This window comes from Bos mutus, chromosome 18 (genome assembly GCF_027580195.1).
Source record: "Bos mutus isolate GX-2022 chromosome 18, NWIPB_WYAK_1.1, whole genome shotgun sequence".
In the NCBI taxonomy this organism is placed as follows: domain Eukaryota; kingdom Metazoa; phylum Chordata; class Mammalia; order Artiodactyla; family Bovidae; genus Bos; species Bos mutus.
The window spans coordinates 43,606,911-43,631,539 of record NC_091634.1 but is presented as its reverse complement, the minus strand read 5'-3'; the positions used below and the strand labels follow the sequence as shown (position 1 = coordinate 43,631,539).

The window sequence follows — 24,629 nt, the reverse complement described above, 5'->3', positions numbered from 1 at the left end:
CCATGCCACCTGCCTTTAATCCTGGCTCTGACAGTTACTAGCTGTGTGACCTTGGGCAAGTCAGTAAACCTCTCTGTGTCTCAGTTTTCTCAACTGTAAAGTGGGGATGATAATCGTATTACCTCAAAGGACTGCCACAGGGGTTAAACAAAGCACCAGAAATATGCACCACACAGAAGAAGAGTGTGTTTCTCTGTGTCTTGTTTCTTTGTGTCTGTGGGGGCACCTCGGGTCTGGTGAGCCATCCAGCTTTGCCCAGCAATGTTCTGGTAGCCATTTGACAGTAAGAGTGCAAGTAATAAAGGGTAACCACCATCTGTCAAGCCCCAGTCATGGTATCAGATGTAATGCTAAGTACTTTCCGTGCAATGCAAGTACTTTCACACCTGCCCTGAGACAGAGCGATTGCTCTCATCCCTATGCAGAGACGGGAAGACTGAGGAACACTGGAGATAAACCTCCTTCACCCACGTAGAGCAGGGATTTGAACCGAGGTCTGAGCAGCACCAGTTCCATGCCCTGCATCCTCTGTGCTGGGGCTCCCTTGGGACTCATGGCCAGGAGCCCTGCATGCAGGGTTTGGGGCCAGGCCCTTAGGACCAGTCTGCAGGAAGGCTCATGGCCGAGACTTGGCCCTGTCCCAAACCTAGTGAGGAGGAGCCGTGGGGCCTTTGAGTCCTGCAGGACAGAGGGGAGTGTTTGGTCTCTGACACACTGGAGTGGCTGGCTGGGCTGATTTTCTGCACTTCTTTAAGCATGATTCTTGGTCCCCAGCAAGTGCCAGGACTCTTGGCCACCTCCATCCCCATGCCCATGGGAGCCCCAATTCCACTGTACAAGGTCGGGCCAGCACCTGAAGGAGCTGGCTCAAGTCTTGGCCCTGCTGATGATCCACCACAGGGTCTCCTCGCCTCTTGGAGGCTCCTCCTCATTTAAACCCACAGGACTGTTGGGAACCCCATTCTCTGGAGGTTCTGGTGAATATCCCAATTGATCAGTACCTCATATATATCATGAGGGCTTAGGGATGTGAGTGTCTGTCATTGGGATTGTTTTCCTATCTCATTCCTTGAGGGTTGAGGCACTTTGTAGGAAAACAGTAACAATTATACCTTTCACTTTAAAATTTGCACATTATTTTTATGAGCATTTGTTTCTCAAGAGATGGAAAGAGCAGGGCTGTTATGATGATAAAGGGAGACATATAAAGTGCCTAGCACATAGGAAATGCACAGTAGGTGTCAGCTGACTTTTTAATGGTTTATCACTGTTCCCATTTTACAGATAAGTAGTTTGAGATTTCCCAAAGGCAGCGACTGGCCCCACATCCAGGGCGAGGGAGGCCACGGAGGCAGGATGTGATCCTGTGTCTGACTCAACATTTTATGTGGCCTCTGGCCTGGTGATTCAAAGCTTGAGGACCACAGACACCACACTCCCCAGGCCCTGGGCTGTCTGGGTCAGTGGAGGAAATGAATGTTTGCCATAGTTGAGCAGCTGCATGGCCCGGGGTGTCAGTAGACCACAGAGCTGAGGAGCTGTCGATGTTTACACAGAGCAGAGTGAGGTTTAGTGGGAAGAGACCGACCCCAGAACTTGCCAGAACTGTGCTTTCATATGCAGAGATGTATCTTTAATATGTCAAGAGAGCCAGGCCCACTCAGCAGACAGTTCTTCTCAGGGAGTGTTGAAGCCGTCATCCGAGTGATGACTGTGGGTGCGAGGCATCGTTATGGGGCTTCTTCCAGAAGGCTGCTTTGTTGCTGGTGACGTTTGGAGTCGTTAAACTCCTCTGAGTGTGCCAGTAAAAAGATGCCAGTGCCCAGAAGTTTCCATCTCACAGGTCCTGTCGGCCTTGCCAGGAGCGGTCAGGGTTGCTCAGAGGTCAGCGCCGGCTCCCAGCCTCTACTGGGCCTCTGCACACGAGGGTCTGTCGCTTCCCTTGAAGACGGTCACCCACTCCTTTGAGGAAACGCTGCCTGCCAGCCTTTCTGGAGAAGCAGCATCCGTCTCTCTCCGGCATGAAAGATTGGCTTTAATTGGCTGCCGGGGCGTCCCAGCCATCTAATGATGCCAGCCGAGTGCAGCCCTTTCCTGTCACCATCTCCCAGTTACCCTGTCAGCTCCAGCTCTGTTAACACAAACAGCCAGTTTACAAGCCCAGGAAGTGTTCAGTGATTATAATAATTGGCGGAGGAGGAGAGAGAGAAGACATCCTGACTTGAAGAATAATGCAGCCTGGTTTTGAAGTCCATGGGACACCAGCAGTCTGAATGACCACATTTGAACAACGTCTAAGAAAGGGTGTGTAATGTCCTAGAATGATTTGAAAGAAGAAAGAGAACAGAGAACCCCACTTCTAATCCATAAAACGTTAGCTGTTCATCTTTAAAAAAACACACACACGAGACTTATCTCCAGCTGTGTCCAATTGATAAGATCAGCTATACAAAGCATTGTTTTTCTTTTGTTAATCGAGGCGAGCTCTTGGTTTTTCTCTTAAGCATCTCCAGTGCAGGATTTTTTTTTTTTTCTTCTAATTTTTGAAGAGTGTGTTTTTTCTTTTTCTTTATACTTTTTTTTTTTCAAAAGGAGAAGTTGGCGAGAGCTGCCAAGTTGAGGCTTTTTGTTGCTCCTCTTTTTGTGGTTCATGAAGCACTGCCATGGCATCACTGTGGGCATTAAGAGAGAGAAAGCAGTGTGACCCTTCCCCCCACACCCAAGCCTCATCTCTCCCCTAAAATAGGCACATTTACCAACATGGGTTCCTTGGAACATAAATCCCATGTGATGCTTTTGAAAAAAGCTTCCTGGTCTAAATAGGTTTGAGGGGTGCAGCATAAGCTACTACTTAGGTATCTGCAGTCTGTTACCATAGTAAGTCTTGCAGTAAAGGGTCTTGTTTGCATGCATGCATGCTAAGTTGCTTCAGTTGTGTCCGACTCTGCAACCCCATGGACTGTGGCCCACCAGTCTCCTCTGTCCATGGGATTCTCCAGGCAAGAGTACTGGCGTGGGTTGCCACGCCCTCCCCCAGGGATTGAACCTGTGTTTCTTACATTGCATTAGCAGGTGGGTTCTTTACCACGGGAACCACCTGGGAAGCCCAAAGGGCCTTGTTTAAAACAATCCCTTTTGATCTCATTACTCCTCTTGGCAGAATACCAATAAATACAGAAGCTGTTTGACAAGCACTAGTCTGGGCTCCTCTGTTTCTAGAGTCATCCTACTGGAGTGGGATCAGATAGATGGGACCTTTATTGATATCCCAGAAATTTCCCAGCCTGTGGACCTAACTAACTTCCCTTGCCAGCCTCACAACACGTGGGTGGCAGCCTGGCCAGGCTGATTGGGAGCAGCTCTGCTACATGGCATGAGTTACTGGACATTTTAAACTCATGCCTGCAGACCAAGGCAAGGCATATGCAAGGATCAGGCCAGCTGCTGGAAGGGGGAGATGTGGGAGGCATGACTGAAGGTCAGCTAAAGGCAGAGCCTACAGGTTCCTAGATGTTGCGCTGAAGATGTTGTGTTGGGTTTATGTTAAGGGATTATGTCAAGTTTGGGTATATGTTAACAGCTGGGTTTATGCTGAGGGAGTGCTCCCTTCAGCAAACCAGGCCCTCTTTATAAAACTCATCAAGACAGCTGCCTGGGACCCTCTCATAGAGGAAGGATCCAAACTAAGGTCTCCTCTAGGGACCCACAGGGGTGGCTCTGGTCCTAAGTCTATTGGGTTGGCCCAGAAGGGTAGAGGAGGGACATTTTCTGAGCTTGTCTTTGTCATTTTCCTGGGTGGATCTCCCTTTCCAAGTGGGAAGTATGAGCCTGTGTAATATTTCATGGCAGGCTATAGGCTGAGAAAAACTTACTTTCTAAAAAGCAGCGCAGTAATGAACTTTACAAGTGTCATAGGCTCTCCCTACTTGACCTAAATTTCAATCAGAAGATTGAGAACAGGGTTCCTGCTTCTTTGTGACCAGCCACACACACCTTCACAATGCCACCTTGACTGTAAGGATGCCAGGTTCCTACCTGACTCCAGTACTTCTTTAATATTCCTGCTTTGTCTTCCTCTAGGAGCTTGTGGGTGAAGTTTTCAGAGAAACGCTCAGCGAGGAGGAAGAGGAAGACTTTCGGCTAGAAGGTACTAGAACCTATTACTTTCTTCCCAAGGGCAGTGAGGTGGGGAAGGACCATCTGGTCTACCTTATGCCTTTCATACCCTCCAGAAAATCTGCAGACCAGGAGGAGAAGGACAGGACTCTCTGTGGGGGTGCACTGGGGGTGGATGGGGTGAGGAGCAAGAGGGAAGTGGAGTGCCTCATTGGTCCTCACTGGGAGTGGATTCAGGCCACCCAGGCTCACATCCTGCTCTGTGTTAGCCATGGGGTCTTGGACAAGTTGTTTGACCTCACCTTCCCCACTGCGGGGGAGTGGCCACTCATAGGCTTCTTAAGCAGGGCTAGGCATGTAGCATGCACTGTATGAAGCAACCCTCATGTTTCTCCATTCACATCACACACCTGGAGCACAGGTGTGCACACACACGAACAGAGCCCCAGCCCCTCACCGCTTTCCTCTGTAGTTCTCACTCCTTGCTTTCTTCAAGGAAGCAGTGCGTTGTAGAAAGAATTAGGACACTCAAGTAGAGAGTTGGGGGCCACTGGTGTACTGATTTGACTTTAGGAAGCCACGTCCCCTTTTTGAGTCTGTTTCTACACTTGTAGAATGGGAATGAGGGCCTCTTCCTACTCAATTCCCTAAGCTGGTACAATGACTGGACAGCATATGAAAGCATTTGCTGAAAGGGATAGCGTTTCCCTTTTCCACTCAGAATCAGAGGAGAGAATTGCTGAACTGATGCAGCCTTTGGGCAATAAATGTGCTTTCCTGGAGGCTCAGACAATAGAGAATCCACCTGCAATGCAAGAGACCTGGGTTTGATCCCTGGGTGGGGAAGATCTCCTGGAGAAGAGAATGGCAACCGACTCCAGTATTCTTGCCTGGAGAATTCCATGGACAGAGGAGCCTGGTGGGTTACAGTCCATGGGGTCACAAAGAGTCAGACATGACTGAGTGAATAACACTTTGTACAGTAAAGCCCTCTCTGGGACTGGAACAGGGGGCTGGCAGGGGTCTCTGAGGGAAAATATAGGTCTTGGAAGGGCTGTAGGGTCCTGAGAGGAGAGTAGACCATGCCAGGAAGTTCTGGAGGGGAGCCTTGGCAAGACCCAAGGACTGTGGCCACATCGGGCCTGAGAGCTGTGATAAATGTAGACTCCTCAGCTCCACCCAGGCTGCTGAATCTGGCCTGCTCTGTAATAGGCTCCTCAGATGACTTGTGTGCATGCTGTACTTTGAGAAGCACTATTTTGAGAGATTCACTCTGTGGCCCAGGATTTGGAGGGTGCCTGGGACCCGAGTATCTCTCAGACTTTGCTCAAATTCAAGCAGGTCCCAAATAGAAGGAGGAGGAGGCACATGGACAGACATCTCTGTCAGGACTCTAGGGTGTTTCTCTTGAGCATTTTTGGATCTGATGGCTATACTCAGGCTCAGTGGCTTTGATTCTCATTGTTCCCTGGGCTTCCCCAAGCCTCAGCTGTCATCCTTGGCTCCATGGAGAGATGCCAGCACCTGGTGCCTAGAGGTGATCAGGGGAGTCAGGTGAAGGCCTGCAGGATGTAGGATCTGGGGGCTAAGGTGACCCCAGACAAGGATTGCATGGGCTTCAGCACTCATTCCATTTTCTATTCATTTGCTCAATCACCTGGTAACTTAGCAAGCTCATCCTCTTATTCATTCATCCTTCCATCTATTCCATCCATCTCTCGCCATACAAGTACCCACCTATCCACTTATCTATCCATTCATCCACCCATCACTCACTCATCATCCACCCAGTGATCCATGACCCACCCATCCAACGCTCATCCACTCATCTTTTGCTCCATCCTTCACCCACCCATCCTTCCATCACTGCCTGTTCCTTCATCTACCTACTCTTTTATCACCCATCCGGCCAGTCCTTATCTACCACCCAGTCATCCAGAATCCATCCTTCGCCCATCTCTCCCTCATCTATCACTCATTCCTTAACCCATTTAACCATCTTCCAGTTGTTATTCACTCATCTCACCATCTGTCTATATTTTCATCATGTGTTGAGTCCCTGGTGACTGCCCCAAATAAGGCACTTCCCTGGCCACTGAGGCTCAGCCTGAAATCATGTAATTGGTTTCACATGAGGCATCTTTCCCTGCAGACATGACATGCCCATGGAATCCTCTTCGGAAGAGGGGTGCTTTGTTCAACCTCTGATCAGAGTATGAGCCCTGTTGGATGCAGTAGCAGGAGCCCTTGGCCGAGGAACCCAGAGACTTGTCTCCAAGTCCCCCTCCCCTCCTGCTCCCACAGAGACTCGCTATGGCTTTTGGCCAGGCCCCTCCCTCTCTAACACAATGCAGCGGGGGTGTGGGCTCCGCGGATGCGCAGAGAATGTGGGCACCCTGTAGAGAGGATAAACTGCTGCTGGGTGGCACTTATAAACATTGGTTGATGGAGGGGAGATAAACAGGAGGTGCCCAAGAGTCCCAGCTCCTGTCAGAGAAAGGGTGGGGGTGTTGGTGGCACTTGGTCCATCCCGTGGTCCAGTAGGACCACTGCAGGTCAGGCTTCGAGGACAGCTTCGAAGGTGCCTCGACTGGGCACCTTGCCAGTCATTGACGGTGTCCGAGTATATCAGTACCACCTTTGGGGCGGGGAGGAGGAGTTGGGAGCCACAAGCCTGACTCAGTTTCCAACTAGGGATTAGACTAGGTTGTTGGTGGTCGAGTTTCCAGCCCCTTTTCTCCAAACAAAAGCTTATACAGAGCACAGAATGTAAGACAGACCAGGTTGCTGAAAGATGCAGTGTGTTATAGATAGTATGTTAATTACCTTTTATGTAACAAAAGGTACCAGACAGCACTCTGGATTTCCTCGTGTGTATGAATGTGGACCACATATGTATGTATACAATTGTGTAGCTAGAAGCTTAGACAGACAGAAAGAGTAGTTCCTTCTGAACAGGGGAGGAGGAGATTAAAATTGGAAATCTTGGTCAGAGGATTGTAGTATTAACTGTAATTAATGTTTCAACTTTTACAAGAAGAATGTGATCATGTATTCCTTTGAAGCGAAAGACTAATAACAGAATTAAAAAGTGAAAACAGTAAGTAAATAAGGCAGTAGGGCTGGGCTGCTCTGGGCCTGCCTGTGTGGCCCCTGAGGCTTCTTGGAAGGGATGCTGGCCCCAGCGGCCGCCTGTGGTTCTTGGGCCACCGCTGGTGCCGGGTCCGAGGCAGCACTCCCAGGATGATGGACGTGGCTGTGGATGGCTAGGCCTGGTGGGTGCTGGCCACAACGAAGCAGCCACCTGGCCTGGAGCTGGGGCTGCGGGCATCCCTCCGAGCCTCGGGCCAAGGGAGAGCAAGCTGAATCCTGAATCTCCTCTTTGTCTTCCTGTTGGCCAAGTTCATTGCCTCTTGGCTGGCTGGAGGGCTAAGGGAGAAAAAAGGCCATCTGAGGCGTGAAGATAAAAAGAAGTCTTTTAGCCATCCCAGGAGAGCATGGCTTTAGCTCCAGCGTTGTTATGTAAAGCCGGCCCTAATCCAGCGTCTTAACTGCCTTAACTGGCCAGCTGGGAGCTCGAGGGATGGGAGATTAAGGCTGGGCCCGGAGCGAGGGCTGGGACTGCGAGCTCTTTTGAACTGTGGAGAGAACAAAGTAAGCATGAAAAGTCCCGCGCTCCAGAGCTGTCCTGGCGTTGCGGGCGGGACCTGCGGCTTGTAGGGGGAGGGGAAAGGGACCCCCCCCCCACTTTCTGCTGACCCAGCAGGGCGCTAAGGACTGGGGGGTTCACCCCACCCTTCACTCCAGTGCCCACCTGAGGTCCCCACCTCGCCAGTTGGGCAGGACGACAGGTGGTGGCAGCCTGGGCTTGTGGCCTGAGGTGGAGCTTGGTGTCAGGGGCTCCAGGAAGCACTGTGTCTGGGGGTGTCCTCTCGACCCAGCGTCGACTGAACTCTGACTCTGCGCCCGTCAGGGGAGAAGGACCTGAAGATGGTCACAGGCCCCTTCTCTCCCCGCATCCCCTCTCTCCCCACCTGGTGCTGGCCACATCCCTGCCCAACATCTTGGCTCACTCCCACCTCTCACCCTTGGCCTCTGACCACTAACCCTCAACATCATGACTGTTTCTTGTCTTTCTACCTCGTTGCTTGGAGGTGAAAGTGGGCAGAGTGGGTTAGCTCGGCATCTTCCATAGAAAGTTTGAGTCCACAGAACTCTGCCTGCTGGTCGTGCATTTATTAAGGACCAAAAGTGAGTCGGGCAGCCCCTCCCTCTGGGGCCTGGGCCCCCCGTCTAGGCCCCAGGGCTGCTGATAGACAGGCCTTGTTTTGGCCCAGCCCAGGTGTCATCTGGCAGAGTCTGCAGGGGTCTCGGCTTCTCTGGCCCCAGAGTGGAGGTGCCTGGAGTCCTGTGGAGCAGAGCAGTGGCGTTGGGACTGACACCCAAGGGCAAAGCAGCCCCACTGTGAGCTCAAGGCCTGTCCCTGTTGGCATGGCCCAAACTTGGTCTTCCTGCCACCCCATGGGAGTACACGAGAGGCACCCTTCTCCCTTTATTCTGGAGTCAGACCCCAGATCCAGCCTGGCTGTGCTGCAGCTCACTGTTTGGTCTTAGGAGAGTCACTTAACTTCTCTGTGTTTCAGTTTCTTGTTGGGGGCAGACATAGCATGTCTTCCTCTGAGGGCCTGTAACAGCGAGCTTATTTATATAAGCCCAGAGCGCAGCGCTGGTTCAGAGTATGCCAGTGTCTGGGAGCTGTCCTGACTCTTGTTTCGTGGGTTCCTCTTTCTTGAAGAGGAGCCAACTGGTGTTTGTAATTATTTACTAGTCCAGATCAAAGCCAGCCTATTTTCAAAGCTTCTTTAATCCTATTAGAATCTCTGAATGTCTCCTTCCACTCCCAGTGCGTGACATAGTCTGGCATGCCATACAGCTCAATAAAAACAGATCTTCCTTGACTTAGGATGGGGTCGTGCGTGCGTGCTAAGTCGCTTCAGTCATGTCCAACTCTCTGTGACCGTATGGACTGTAGCCTGCCAGGCTCCTCTGTCCATGGGATTCTCCAGACAATAATACTGGAGTGGGTTGCCATGCCCTCCTCCAGGGGATCTTCCCAACCCAGGGATCAAACCCGTGTCTCTTATGTCTCCTGCATTGGCAGGTGGATTCTTTACCACTAGCAGTATCTGGGAAGCCCTAGGATGGGGTCATGTCCCAATAAACCCATTGTAAGTTGAAAATATCATTAGTTGAAAGTGCGTTCACACATCTAACCTCCTGAACATCATAGCTTAGCCTTGCCCACCTTACATTAGCCTACACTTGGGTGAAATCATCTAACACAAAGCCTATTTGTAATAAAGTGTTGAATAGCTCATGTCATCTGTTGAATACTGTACTGGAAGTAAAAAAAAGTTTGGCTGTCTGAGTTCAGGATGGTTGTAAGTGTATGGGTTCTTGACCCTCGTGATTACGTAGCTGACTGGGGGCTGGGACCCTCTGTCCAGCATCACAAGAGGAGTTGTACCACATATCGCCAGCCTGGGAAAAGATCCAGATTTGAGATTCCACATACAGTTGTGTATCACTTTTGTACCGTTGTCAAGTCAAAAAAATTGTTAGTCAGGGCCCAACCATGCTCTCTAGAAGAATGAGGCCAACACCATGAAGTGATTGGAGTCCAGCTCCCGGGAAAGCCCCATGTGCCCCGCTCTAGCCCATCAAGGCTCCCAGGTGGGAAATGTCAACCCTTCACAGAGCAAAGGAGCCCTTGGGAGGCCTTTCGTCCCCTTCATTTGTAGTAAGAAATCTGAGGCCCAGAGAGAGGCATGACCTGTCTCAGGTCACACAGCAGACCTGAGGACAGTCTATTCTTCACTCAACACGTTTTAATATTTGCTGAGTGCCTACTGCAGGTGTGGGGCCCTGTTAGGCCCTTGGGTTCCAGCCACGGACAAGGTAGGTGGGCCTTTCTGTGAGGGTGTTGGCACGAGGGAGGCAGGCAGTGAATTGATACCCTGGTTCACACAAGGTTCTGGGAGGGGTGGTTCTGTGAAGAGGTAAAACCCAGGGAAGGTGGAGGGTGACAGGCCTCTCTGAGGAGATGACGTTTCAGCTGAGATGCAGGTGCCAGGAAGGAGCCGCCTTGGGCGGATGTGAGGGGTGAGCAGTCAGAGGAGTGAGGGGAGCCCCAGGGTGGGAGGGTTGTGGGGTTTGGGGGAACACAGAAGGGAAGCCCAAATGGCAGCCAGAGACCAGGGGGATGGGGATGGGGCAGCCGGCAAGGGTGGGGCCCCGGGCTGGGATTTCACGCTGCTTTTGAAGAGAGACTGCTGGCAAGTTTGAGGTAGGTGAGTGCCAGATTCTGACTTCCCTTTGCACCAGAGAATTGTGGCTTCTGTGAAGGCCAGGTCATTCTGAGGTGGGGGGGAGCAATGAGAACAGGAGGCGATTGCGATGGTGCAGGGGAGAGGTGATGGTCTTGGCCTAGTGGGGCTGAGGGGCTGGAGCGACGTGGAGGGGCCTGGGGGTGGCGTGGTAGGGCTGGGAGAGAGACGGGGAGGGGGGTGAGGGAAAGAAAGGGGTCCCAGGGACACCTTAGAGACTGGGCTTCGGGAACTACGCGTTCCCTTCTGAGGTGACGATGTCTTTTGTTTTTGGATGTGTTGGCCTCAAGATGCCTGTGTGACATGCAGGTAGGGCTGTGGAGCAGACAGATGGACACCAAGTCTGGAGTTTAGGGAGCAGCTGGGGAAGAGAGAGAAAGACAGAGAGAGGGAGGGGACTTCTCAGGAAGAGGCCATGGACCGCTGCACCAGAGCCCTGGAGTCCCAGGCGAGGCTCTCAATCGATGGGGCAGCCAGTGGTTCCCGTCAGTCTGGGAGGAAGGGGAGTTCACTGCCGAGCAGCAGGGACCCCCAGATGGAGGGGGCAGGCGGGCCACACCCCGCTGGCTCCTCTCCCTCAGTTCAGAGCCTGTCCTGCCGGCGAGTGTCAGTCGCCCCGACTCCAGTCCACTGCAGTCCCCCCAGAAGCCCAGGCTGCAGCCGTGACAGCAGTTTCTCTCAAGTCTGTTCTTCATAAAAGCTCAGCTTGAACAGTGGAAATTCTGACTTGTGTCAGATACCGAGGAGGCTTTCATAGCTTCAAGTAGCTCGGGGTTAGATTTTAAAAGTTGAATTTCATCACATGTTTTAACTTGGGCGGGGATGGGGGGAGAGTGGCAGGGACATGATATTTTTAGCCCAAAGAAGGCTTTTTTCCCTTTCCCTCTCCCTCTCCTGGCGTTTTCCCCTCCCTCCCCCAACAGATGTTTCGTCTCAATCCTATTCAAACCTCAAAGCAGAATGGCCATCAACCTTATGCTCTGATGAGAAAAAAAGGCCAGAATGCTATTTGTTGGGAAGGGTTTTTTTTTTTCCCCCCTTTCTTCTTTCCCCTCAGTCACAACTGGCCCTTAAATAAAATCTACTTACAGAAAAATGTAACCTGGGGAAGCAGGAGTGAGGAGAAAAAGACCCTGGAAGGGGTAGACACCCACTGGCAGAAACTGCTGGAAGCCAGCTTCGAGAGTACTGCATTGGGTCAATTATGTGTTGGTGGTGGTTTTGTTTTTCCTGAAAAGCAAGGGCTCCAAGTGATGGAGAGTTAAGTCAGGATTCTTTGGGGTCTGTTGGATACTCAACCTGAACTTGCTTAAGATCTGGTCCATAGGAACTCCCCTGGTGGTCCAGTGGCTGGGATTCCAGGCTCCCAGTGCAGGGGGTCCCAGGTTCGATTGCTGGTCAGGAAACTAGATCCCACATGCCACAGCTTAAGACCCAGTGCCGCCAAATAAATAAATAAATGTTTTTTTAAAAAATCTGGCTCATAGATTTGAAAAATCCTGAGATAGATCTTGCCAAAGAAGGGCTGGTTGATCCAGGAGCTCAAACCATGTCATTAACACACACACACACACAGTTATTCATTTTCTCTCTCTGTCTCCGTCATCTCTCCGTCTTCCCTCTGTTAGTGTCTCCCAGTAAGGTAGCCAAGATGACTACCCAGCTCTGCGTCCTCATATCCTATGAGCTGAGCCATCACAGGTGAAAGATAGCACCCAAGTCCATTATTTCTTGCAAACGTTTGATTCTTACTTTACTGGCCAGGGCAGGTCTAGATTTTTGTGGGACCCAAGTTTATCCAGTTTGGGGGTTGTCTTTTTTAAGGGAAAGAATACACGATTCTCTTTCATAACTGTGGACCATTTATATACAAATATATGTATTTACATATTTCTATTTACTATGCATTTATTTTTCACTAAACCTAAATAAATATATCCCCAATTCAAGTTCCCCTTAGCTCGATTCCAGAAATGCTTGTGTTCACTCCAATACCACATGACACAAGGGGACGGGCGGGAAGTCAGAATGGGAAGAGACAGCATTCTTAACCAAGCGAGGATAAAATACCTAATTTTGAAAGCATCACAAAAACAACCAACCACGTCCACACATTCCAACTTGGAAGGAGCCCGTGCAAGTCAGAGGCCCAGCAACTTTAACCTCGTCAGCTTCATGAACAACTGTCCTTGGGCATTAGAGCGAGGACACAGGGCCACCAGGATAAAATAAGCTGGTCGGGTCTGGGTGCTTCCAGGAAGCTTGGAGTGGGATCAGCGCCCCCATAAACCACATGGATTGAGCTGGGGGAGGGGCGGCCCACTGGAGAAAACCCAGATGCTATTATGAGAAAGAGGAGCATGGTTGCGGGACAGGCAGGAACAGGTGTTAACCATTGTCCTGTGACAGAGTGGACAGACCAGTGGCTGGGGAGGCAGGAAACAGGGATTTTCGTTCTGTTTCTACGTCTTCTGTGCTCACATCCTGATGCTGCTGCTGCCGGTTGTTGCGTTTTGATGATGATGATGATACACTCCTATGTAGGGTGACAGGCTGGGGCTGCAGCAGTCCTGATGATAGCAGTGTAATCAGGGTAGGGAAACCTAACCCAACCCCAGAGTACAGGAGGGCAGGCTTCTCAGAAGATAGGGACATTTAACCTGGAGACCTGAAGGAGGAGCAGGTGTTGAGAGACAGAAAGAGTGTTCTTGGCAGGGAAAACCGGCTCTGTGGAGAGACGGGGCTGGGAGATGGTTCCATCAAGTTGGCTTCTTGCACCCTGTAGAATGCAGGCGGTACCACACCCTGCATGGTGATATTAAGAGGACATAATGGAATAACGTGTGCACCCACTAACTTCACCAGCACCCCCAGACAGGCCACTGCTGTGTGCAAGGACACACGCATTTGTGTGTCTCTAGGACGCTCGTGCCCCGAGGAGAGCCTCATGCAGATAATGCAAGAAACCATTTGGTCTGGAATGCACATACGATATCTTTCTCTTTTTACTGGCAGCAGATTTACCCTCCTAATTATATTTGGCATAGGCTAATATTAAAATTCATCTGCATTCCCTCTAACAGCTGCTCTTGAAGGGTTGGGGAGTCAGAGACATCCTGGCAAGCCACCCTGAGCCTAAAATATTTGTGGCAGATAATCTGGATGTGGACAGTTGAGAAAGGCCTGTGAGTATGTTAAGGCCAGTGTCCAAACTCCAGCCAGGAAGCTCTGGCTTGTGTTAAATCTTACTTTCTATCAACTGAGAAGAACCTGCCAGGTAACCAGGCTAAGAGAGGTGTCTGCCAGGCCTTCCGGTATTAGTCATTTCTGGTCTTTGGTGGGGCTGACTTAATCATACCGTGTTTCAAATTCGTCTCTTCTTCCAAAGTTTAATATCTACCAGGCCCTTCTGGATTGTGTTAAAATAAGCTGGCATTTGCTGATATCATCCAGGGTTTGGATTTTAGCCGATGTCTGGGATTCAGAATGGACCTACCCCTTTTAAACTGCCCTCTTTCCCACTCCAGTTCCCAACCACAGCAGAATTCATAGTGTTTGTTACGTAGCCTGTGTTCTATCCACCTGGGGGGTTTGGTGCAGTGGGTCATTCTGGGATGGAATATTTGCTCTGTGCACGTATGGTACACTGTGGGCAGCTGCGGGGCAGTAGCCAGCAGGGCCAGCTCTTGAGAAACTTGCATTCTGGCCACGTGGACGTGGTAGGCTCCCATCATTATCAGAAAATCCCAGAGAGGACTGCAGACTGAATGAGTTTAGACAGCCCTCTGCTAGCAAGAAATGTGTTTGTGCAAAGTGGAAAAAGGGCGCCCCTCCTCAAGATACCTTTCTGCCATCTGTCCAAAAACTGTCATGAACAATATACAATCGAAGATGTCCGGCATGTGAATGGCGCCCCCGAGGTGTACCATGCACAGTTGTCAGCTTCTCAGAGCCAGTGTCCCAATGACCCCAAGTGACCCTGACCCCAAACCCAAGGGAGGAGCCCTGGTGCACTTATCCTACTCAGGAGGGTGGGGTCTCGGGTGGGTGGATCTGTTTCATTTCACAGCCCTTCTTCTTCTCATACTGCTTGGGCGGCGCCAGCTGTCAACAGCTCTGGCTGGGTTGGCTATGCCATCCTGTTCCCTGGATCACTGCTAAACAGTCCCAAGAAAGTGACCGTGGCTCTCATAGCGTGAGGTTCCAAGGGAGCCTTGGATGCCTCCCATTAGGTGGTTCATGGGGGGCCCATGATCAGAGTTGCCTCATTTAGGTTATTTCCTACTCTCCCCAGAGGTACTCAACACTCTCTTCTTTCTCCCTCTCTTCCTCCCCACCCCCACCCCCTTTTTAAACTGGGGGAGGGGAGAGGGAAGAGACTGTCTTTGATCTCAGCGGAGGAAAAAAGTCTGTTCTGTTCAGGCTTTTGGCTAACACAACAAACAGTGTTTAAAATTTAACTTTGCTTAATTAATTAGTAATTCTGTTTAATGCTGTCTGATCTCCCTCCAAAAGGTATTTTGAAGCTTGAGAAGGGAACATCAAAGGGAGCCGGGTGAAGATGGTCAAGTAATGCATTTAATCTGGCAGTTGCTGGGGGTGGAGAGATGCCAGGTTGGGAGCTAATGTGGGACAGAGCCATCATCTGGTAAACACAGCCGGCCGGCTGGCTCCTCATGGCCATGGCCGTGGTGAGAGGAGGGACAGGGGACCGCTTCCACAGAGAAGGAGCTCTGCACGCTGCCCCAGACTCTTTGGAGCTGAGACTTGGTTTTAAGAAAGCAGAGTTGAAATTTTCTTTCTTCTATGGCTGCTGTGTATGGTTGGGCAGGCTGTGGACTGCACAAGGATTTCCAGTCAAGCAGGTGAACAGCAGGTGAAATTCAGCCTGCACCCTGCCTATCAAGGCTGTATTCTCCTGGGTGTGCAAAACTGCACAGTCCACCACGTTTACTCAAAGGGCCAGGAAGAGTACCTATTTTAGGCTTTGTAGGCATTAGAATGGCTGTTGCAGCTACTCAACTCTCTTTCGCCATAGACAATGGATGTGAGTGTCTCTGTGTCCCAGTAAAACGTTATTTACAAAAATAGGTGGTGGGCTGGCTTTGGCTCACGGGCTGCCAGCCCCTGCTCTAGGTCACCCAAGGGTGTGTCAGGCTAAGTGAAAGTCTCCTTCTTCCTCACTCTGTCCCTTCCCTTCCTTTTTCTCCTCCTCCTTCCACTGCTTTCCAACTAGCAGTGTTGTTACTGTTGCAACTGAAGAGTGCCCAGGGTCCCCCTGAAACTGTGCCCCCTGAAAGATCACCTCTGGGGAGAAAAAAAATCAGTGGGCTGAACAGGCATAGGGTAGGAGATGAGGAATGAATGGGCTCAGGCTCTGGTGCTAAAACCCATCCTGACAAAAGTACTGTTCTCCGGTTGGTGGGGCCTGGGAAGCCTGCAGTGAGCCCCAGTCACCCTTCTCCCATCTACCCATGAGCCTGAGGTTGGACGGGTGGAGAGAAGGGGGTGCGTTCTGCACAGGGGTAGCTGGGGTGGGCAATGATTTGATGTCATTTAGTTTCAGGGGGCTCACTCACATGTGTATATAGAAGCAGGGCCCCTGAGTCCCAGCCCAGGCGTCTGGCACCGGGGTCTTCACGGCTGTCTGATTGATCATCTGCCACCTCTTCTGGCCCCTGGGCAGGGGACAGTGAACGGGAGAGAGGCTTTCTTTGGTGGGGGCAACAGGGTGCTGACTGTCCTTGTTCCTGGTCCCAGGCCCCAGGGCACATGGCTCCCAGTAATACTACCCACCTGTGCCTGCCCCTCATGCTGGGAAGGGGCCCCTGGGGGGTGTCCAGGTGGTCTTCTGAGCTAGGATGGGCTGAGGGGTGGGACACACTGATGAAGAAAGGACAAACCCTGGTCTTTGGAGAAGACATATGAAGGGGATAAGGGATCGAGGGGGAGGTTCCCCTCCTCCCCAGGAGAGGAGAGAGGAGGGCAGGCAGGGGAGGGCCTAAGGGAGGATGGGCTGTCTGGGTGTCAGGGGGAGGGGTGCCCCAGAGAAGGAGAGAGCAGGGACAGAGGTTTCTTTTCTTTGGGTTTTATCAAGTGGAACTTGAAAGGCAACATTGAACCTGAAGGTGGTTTTCTGATAACTTCCCTTTGAACTTGAAGTTTGGTTTCGATAAGCCTCACCGGCTTGCATCTCCAGCCAGGACCTTGGCAGAGGGAGGCAGCAGCTTTGAAGATGGAGCTGCCCTTTGTTTCTCTTTCTTCTCTTTCTTTTTCTTCTTCCCACGATGGCAGCAGCTCTGGCCCAGCGGTGTGCCGGTAGATTTGAGATGGAGGGGTCAGGGTGGTACAGGCTGTGCGCTTGGCTGTCCTTGGGTCACTGGCCAGTCTCCCACCCAACTTCTCTGGTGTCACAACCAGACCTCTTGGCCATTGAGCTGTTTGCTTTGGAGGAGCAGAGAGCGCTGGACTTGGTTTCATCCCCTACCCCAGGAGCGGGCAGCATCCTGACCTTCCTCGTGTCAACCACCCCAGTCATGAGGATGCCAGGTGCCCCCACCTGGATCTTTAGGTTTATTCTCAGTGGCCTCATTCTATGAAACCACCAGGGAGGAGCCGGGGTCTGTGACTGAGACGGGGTCTCTAGCTGGAGCCCTTGACAGCTTTAGGGAGTTGTTGCCTTGCTGTGGGGGCACGGGGATCTGGGGGCTCCCTGCATCCCACTGAGCCCAGTTCCCAGGCTCAGTCAAGAAGGGAGCTGTGATGGAGCCAGGACATCACTGGCCGTGGAGGCCTTCCTGTCCCCACCTGTCTAGCCTGGTGACTGGAGCATCTTTATCTTTATGTCTTCCCTCCCTGTCCTGGTTCCTACCCAGGCTGATATGACACTTTTGTGTCTGTTTGCATCCAAAAGCCTCAGCTTTTAGAAAACTTGGCTACTCATTTCCTGATTCCTAAAAGATACAATGTGTAGGGATATCCTGTGTGTGTGCTATTGCTTCAGTTGTGTCCGATTCTGTGTGACCCCATGGACTGTAGCCCACCAGGCTCCTCTGTCCCGGGGGATTCTTTAGGCAAGAAAACCGGAATGGGTTGCCATGCCAGCCTCCAGGGGATCTTCCCGACCATGGAGGCATTGACCCTAAAGCTCCTACAGCTTCTGCATTGCAGGCGCAATCTTTACCACTGAGCCACCTGGGGAGACCCAGGGCCATCATTCGCCAGACTGTCACTACTGATGGCTGGACCCCGTGTGCTGACCCGGGGCTCTCAGCCCTTTCAGTTGCAGCTCCTTGAATCCACACAAGGGTTCTCTGGGGAAGGGACTCTTATCATCCCCACTGTACAGTTGGGGAAACTGAGACATCCAGAGAAGTTATGTGACCTGCCTAGAGCCACACACAGTGTTGGGAGGATCAGAGCCCAAGCAGAGAGTACCCTCTTCCAGGGCTGGCACCAAGTCTGCTGAACCGAGCCAAAACCAGCATGGAGTGGTCAGCAGCACGAGCAAGGCTACTTGGGTTCAAATCCCAGCCCTGCCATTTACTAGCAAAGCACTTCCCCTCTCTGTACCTCAGTTTTCCCATCTGGAAAGTGGAGCTGATCCTGGTACCTGCCTCCTGGGGTTGCTGTGAGGACCGAGTGAGTCAATGAGCAGTGTAGTCAGCCACGAAGCTCTGAGGGCTCCCTGGGAAGGGCTTTGAATAACTGCTGAGCCCACAGGGCAGGGGTCAAGTGGGAGAGCTGGGGCACTCCCCAGTAGCCACTCCTGGGTCCCAGTCTGCAAAGCTGGGGTGTGGGAGTGTGGTGGGGGACAGGGTCAGGGGAGAGGCAAGGCCCTCCACCTGGTTTCCTGGCCTGGTAGACATATATCTCCAGGCTCCTGACTTCCCAAGAAAGTCCAGCCCTGGTTGGGGCCACTGCTCAGGGATCTCAGCTGCTCACAGGCCCTCCTGGGCCACCCCTAGTTGGACATAGGGGGAAAGTTCCTCAAGTGAGAGCCAGGCTCTGTTTGCTCCCCTGTAAAACAGGGCAACAGAATCACTGCCCCAGGGAAGCTGAGGGAATCTAAAGAGAAGAGCTGTGAGGTTCTAGAAAGCACGTTCTTGAGCAAACCTGAGTCCCCTTTATCAGGCAAAGACAGAAGAGGCTGGAGGGGTCTCATGGGACATTCAAGATCTGATGGAACCATGGGCTCAGGGATGATGGCTGCTCCCAGCTCTGTCCCCTGGCACCCCTTGGGGGTGTTCACAGGAAAGTGATGTCCACAGACCACCAGCTTTTCATGCCCATCTTCCCACTGCTACTGGGAGGGCATGGAAGGACTCGAGAGCCCTATACTCAACACTTTTGGCAGAGGGAGGCCCTTCTAGGTGAGCAGAGGCAGAATGGAAGTCCCAGGGTGAGCTGGTTCCTGAAGATACCAAGGTGTGCACGCGCGTGTGTGGGCTTCCCCTACCTCAGTGAACTCCATTTCCGTCACTCCCCATTTCTGTTCTCCTTCCTGACCACCCACCAGTGTGCGACCTGCTGAGCCCAGGTGGGTGGTATCTTTGAGGTCACCGCAGTGTTCTCAGGGAAGGCAGGGAGACTGCAGAAAGCAGCCGTGGTCCAGAGCTCCCTCTGGGGTCTCCAGAAGCTCCACTCTGTCCTCATTCACCTGGTCTTTGGCCCAAAGATGCCCTGAGTGGCCTCAGGCTGCTTCTCTGGGCCACAGAAAACAGAGGCCTGCGAGGCCCACTGGGTAACCTGAGCGGCTGGCGAAGAGGCACCCTGGGAGGGGGCCTCCCCTGGGACAGCCCTGGGCATTAACGGGGCCGGAGGACAGAGGGATTTGACTCTAGCAAAGTGGCCGGGCAGAGCGGGCCCGCCGTGCTATGGTGGGGACGGCCTCCGGACAGAGCCACAGGGTCTGAGCCTGGGGTGGCTCAGCGCCTTCCAACTCATGCCTTCTCCCTTATTCCTTCCCCCCGCAGTGGCCCTGCCTCCCGAGAAGTCAGACGGACTGGCCAGCGGAGATGAGAAGAGGATGGAGAAGTCAGGCGAACCCTGCTCGGGCTCCAAGAAACAGCTGAAATTCGAGGTAAGTTTCCTTTCCTGGTGCTGAGCCCTGGGCGGAAGGGTTTTCTCTGCCTGGTGCTGGTTTTTGATGGGGGGGGGATGCTGAGGCCCCTCCAGATGTGACAGCCCCTCTCCTCCCCCATGAACAACCTATCCTCCTGCCACATCTGGGGCTACCCCAGCTCGGCACAGGCCCTAGCGACTCCCCGCGGCCCTCCCCTCTCAGCTCAGGCCCCTGGCCTCTCACCATGGGGTAGTGGCCAGAGGCGGTGGCCGCTGGGCTGGGGGAAGGACAGGAGAGTGGACAGGGGAGATGGCACTCTGGCCCCGGTGCTGCCGTGATTGCCTGCACTTCCTCTCTGGTCCTCCGTTTCCTCGTGGGTGAAGGAAACCTTTGCTACCAGCTCCCTCCCAAGGCTGTCCAGGGGGCCAAAATGGGGCTCACAGGTAGGGTAGGTGACCAGGAGGCCTTGGGCAGGTCCCTCACTCTGGGATTCAGGTGCAGGTGTGCTCAGTCCCTTCAGTCGTGTCCGACTCTTTGCGACCCTGTGGACTGTAGCCCGCCAGGCTCCTCTGTCCATGGGATTCTCCAGGCAAGAATACTGGAGTGGGCTGCTAAACCCTCTTGCAGGGGATCTTCCCGACTCAGGGATTGAACCTGCATTTCCTACATCCCCTGCCATTGGCAGGCGGGTTCTTTACCACTAGCACCACGTGGGAAGCCCAGGTGGGACTCAGATGGTCAACAGCAAAAGAGACATGCCCGCCCAGAGCCCACGGTCTGTCTGTCCTACCTCCCTAGATGGTATGTTAAGCTCCTCGTGTGTACCAAGCACAGGTCCAGGTGCTAAGTGGGAGACCCAGGCTGCCTGCAGGGAGCTTACCAGCCTCTCCCCACCCTCCTTTCACCCTCCCTCCTTCCTGCTCTGTCTCCCCTACAAGATCACTAGGGCAGAGCCCTGGAGCCCACAGATGGGGGTTCAGTTCCCACCTCTGCCACTGCCTCACTTGCCTGCCCTGTAAAATGGTGATAGTCATTTTATCCAGGGGTTCCCATCCTCTGGGATCTAATGCCAGATGATCTGAGGTGGGGCTGATGTAATAAGAATAGAAATAAAGTACATAATAAATGTAATGCATTTGAATCATCCTGAAACCATTCCCTACCCCCTGGTCCGTGGAAAATTTTTTTCCTTGCAACTGGTCCCTGGTGCCAAAAAGGTTGAGGACTGCTGACAATATCTATCTACTGGGATGTCGGAAACATGATGAATTAAGGCATCTCAGGCGCTTCAGAGAAGGTGATGGCACCCTACTCCGGTACTCTTGCCTGGAAAATCCCATGGATGGAGGAGCCTGGTGGGCTGCAGTCCATGGGTCACTAAGATTTGGACACAACTGAGCAACTTCACTTTCACTTTTCACTTTGATGCATTGGAGAAAGAAATGGCAACCCACTCCAGTGTTCTTGCCTGGAGAATCCCAGGGACGGGGGAGCCTGGTGGGCTGCCATCTATGGGGTCGCACAGAGTTGGACACGACTGAAGTGACTTAGCAGCAGCAGCAGCAGCAGGTGCTTAAAAGGGTGTCCAGTGCAGAATAAGTACTTTCCTTCTTCCTTCCAAGCAATGGGGATTGATACCCGCTAGTTCCAGGGAACCTGGCGGTGTACTGGGCATGGTTCCTGGCTCACGGAGCACAGTGTGGTCAGGGGGACAGATGAGTGACCCAGGCCCAGTAACTGCACGGTCAGCGTTGTGATGGGGATCTGGGAGTGTGGAGAGGGGACAGGGAGGTTTCCTAAGTCAGCCTAGAGGGTGCAGAGTGATGGGCATTTTGGCAATCCCAAACTCTGCACAGTGCCCTGAGGGGGGAGCCAGGGCTGCAGCAGAGGTTGGGGAGGGCAAGTGTCTGCACTGAGCCTCTGGGCATAGAGGCAGGAGCTGGGCAGAGGTGATGCATGGGGGAGCCTTTGGGATCAGGAGGACACTCCCGGCCGAGGGAAAAGCAGAAGGCCTGGAGGCTTGCCAGTGCTGGCTGGCTGTGTGGGAATAGCAAAGGGGAGATGACGCAGAAGAGGGGGTGAGATAGGTCATCAAGGGCCCTGCGTCCTCCTAACTGAGGAGCTGAGGGGGCAGGCGGCGTCTCATTGAGGAGCTGGGGTTGCTAACTTCTTCCTGAGCCCTCCACCCCGGGTCTCTGCAGGTTTTCTCTGGGTGCTTAGCAAAGCCAACACCGAGGCCAGGGCAGAAGAAAGACCCAGACTCGGACGTCTTTCCTGGAAGCCCATGTGGGTCTGCTTCCAAATGGGGGCCGGCTGATGCCTGGACTTACCCGTGGTCCCTGAGGAGGACTCACCCGAGAGGCCGGGGATGGGGGGACAAGAAGACGCATGTGACAGAGATCATGGGAGGTGGGGGTAGTTACTTGACCCATATTTCTGAACTTCTAACCCGAGCTTTCTTTGAAGCCAAGTGGAGGGGCTGGGAAAGGGAATCAGGTGTGCATGTGTATATGAATGTATATGCAGATGTGTGTATCAGTGTGTAGACATATGTACGTGAGTGTGTGTATGTCTGTGTGTGTTCATATGTACGTGTGTGTGCACGTGCCCACAGGCACACACTCGTGTACATGCATGTGTGCAGGGCAAGTGCTGCAGGACGCAGTGCTGGAGAGCAGAGCGAGCACTTGGCAGGTATCAGACAGGCGTGTCACAACTGAGGGAAGGCCGACTTTGAACTCAGCGTGGGCCGCCCGAGAATTGCTAGAGGGAGCTGGCTGTGAGCTGCAGAAGCCTGGGGCAGGGCTGCTGTGCTGGGGCTCACTCCCGCCAGCCTTGGGAGGCCAGGCACCGCCCCTCTCTGGAGGCACTGAGTCTGTCCTCCTGCAGAAGAAAAAGTGGGCCAAGGCAAGACATGGAACTGGATGGTATGGGGGTGTCTTCGCTTGTTTTCATAGGACTTGTGGATCTAAAAGGCTGTTTGTGGATTCTCTTTCCCCAAACGGCCGTCCTTTCTGGACCTGTCTGTCTGGGGTTCAGCCAGCCCCTGCATGCGGGTGGCCGGTGACGGAGCTCCCCGATTCCCTGTTCCCAGTCCTTGCGGTTGGACACCTCAGGCTGTGGGAGCCACGGTGATGACGTCATTGCTGTATTAGTCACTCCAGCAAAGACAATAGCAGCTACCTCCATTAATTGGGCTTTTCTCTGAGCCAAGTGGCTTACATATCTGTTTCCCGTTCTCTCCAAGCAGACCCTGAGACAGGACTTGGGAGGTGATCCCAGGGAGCAGGGAAGGAGGGGTGCCCGTCACTGAGGGTGGTGGGGGTTGGTTGATGAGCAGGTCTCGGGCAGCAGGGCTCTGTCCGCCAGGGCTCCCCAGAGAGCCATGCTAAAAGTCTCAGATGTGTCCCCTGGCTTGGCCCCTTCCTTGTTCTGGTTCCTGGGGATCTTCAATCCCTGACTCCTCAGACAGGGATGCTGGACGCTTGAAGTGGGAGGTGGGGAGTAGCCGACCACAACTACAGGGGAATGTGGAGGGGGCTCAGGGGACGTGGCGTGGGGCAGTTAATGCTCCCAACAACTTTCTGAGGTCTGGACCATCATCTTCCGTAGTCTGTATGAGGGGAAACTGAGGTACCGAGAAGAGAAAGGCCATGTCCAAGTTCATGTCACTGCAGAGGGCCAAGCCCAGGCTGGCACCTGGGGCTGACCCTTCAGCTCTTAACACTCCTCCCATCCTGCCTTCCAGGTTGGGTGGCCGCCCATGGCTAAGTTACCCTGTGTGTTTTCTGGTAGCTTCTAGCCCTGGCTCCAAGTTCATTCTTCCTGAGGCTGCATGCCTCCTCCCAGAGCCCTCCCTTGTGTTTCCTCGGCCTTTGAAGACCCTAGAGTGTCTGGTACCCGGCAGGCCCCTCTCCCCAGGCCCAAGCTCCTTGGCCCGGCTTGGCCTCTCTCCCAGGCCTGGCGTGTCTTGGTCATCACATTCTCCTTCATACAGGGTCTGGGGAGGGCAGCGGGGAGGCTGGCGGCCCCGTGACCCAGCCTCCGGGTGTCCCAGCCGCCAAGTGACCGGCCACGTATGTCTGTTGTCTGTTTACATCCAGGAGTTGCAGTGTGACGTGTCTGTGGAGGAAGACAGCCGGCAGGAGTGGACCTTCACCCTGTACGACTTTGACAACAATGGCAAGGTCACTCGAGAGGTGAGTGAACCCGCTGGGCCTCCCGCCAGGCCACACCCCTGGCGCAGGACCCTTCGTCGGGCACACACCCCTGTTGCCCCTTCCCCTTCTCCTCAGGTCAGGTGGGGAGGGCAGGAGTGAGGCCCCTGGGAGTTTCATGGAAACCGGTGAGAAGGAGGAGGCGACAGAGAGGAAGGACTGCCAGGCTGCTCTGGGGAGAGCACCATTCAGGCTGGGGAGGGGCAAGAGTCAGGCGCAGGGCCCCAGACCTCCCTAGAGGGGCACCCGGTCCCCAGCAGAGTCTGTCCGGCCTCCTCTTCTCTCTGGTCCTGGAGCTCCAAGATCGCCCCAGGCTACTTCCCACCCCGGCCAATCTGCCCAGGAGCTGGGGTGGGCTGGGCACCCAGAGGACCCCAGTGCTTCTCTCTACTAATTAAAAAATGAGCAGCCCAGCCCCCAGGGTGCTGCCAGCGGCTCTGTTACAAGCTTGTCCACCCCCACGCCACCCCCCACCTCACTGCAGGCCTGTGTCTCTCTCTGCCCTCAAACCTCTCCCACATGTCTTTCCTCCCTGGGCTCCTCTCACCTTCCTCTATACCTGGGTCTATGTACGGCGCATCTACGGCGGGCACCTCCTGTGCACTGGGTGTGCTTTGAGGAAACGGCATAGATGCAATTCCTAGCCATATAGCTCTCACAGTCCGCTGAGAGAAGCGGAGCCTGAACCGTCGTAGGGTCATCGTAAGCTGTGATTTGTTCAGTGACAGAAATAAACGGAGTGGTGTGACTAAGAAGGGCTTCCCAGGTGGCGCTAGTGGTAAAGAACCCACCTGCCAATGCAGGAGACTAAGAGACATGGGTTCGATCCCTGAGTCGGGAAGATCC

The 24,629-nt window shown here is 53.3% G+C and overlaps 1 protein-coding gene across 1 annotated transcript in view; it reads left to right on the top strand.

Annotated features, from left to right (window-relative positions):
• Window positions 1-24,629, top strand: part of NKD1 (NKD inhibitor of WNT signaling pathway 1) — a 95,495-nt gene that overhangs the window by 57,912 nt on the left and 12,954 nt on the right. The window contains exons 4-6 of the mRNA XM_005902636.3: window positions 4,081-4,147; window positions 19,478-19,584; window positions 23,670-23,765. Of these exons, the coding sequence (XP_005902698.1) occupies window positions 4,081-4,147; window positions 19,478-19,584; window positions 23,670-23,765 (270 nt within the window). The remainder of the gene's footprint in view (window positions 1-4,080; window positions 4,148-19,477; window positions 19,585-23,669; window positions 23,766-24,629) is intronic.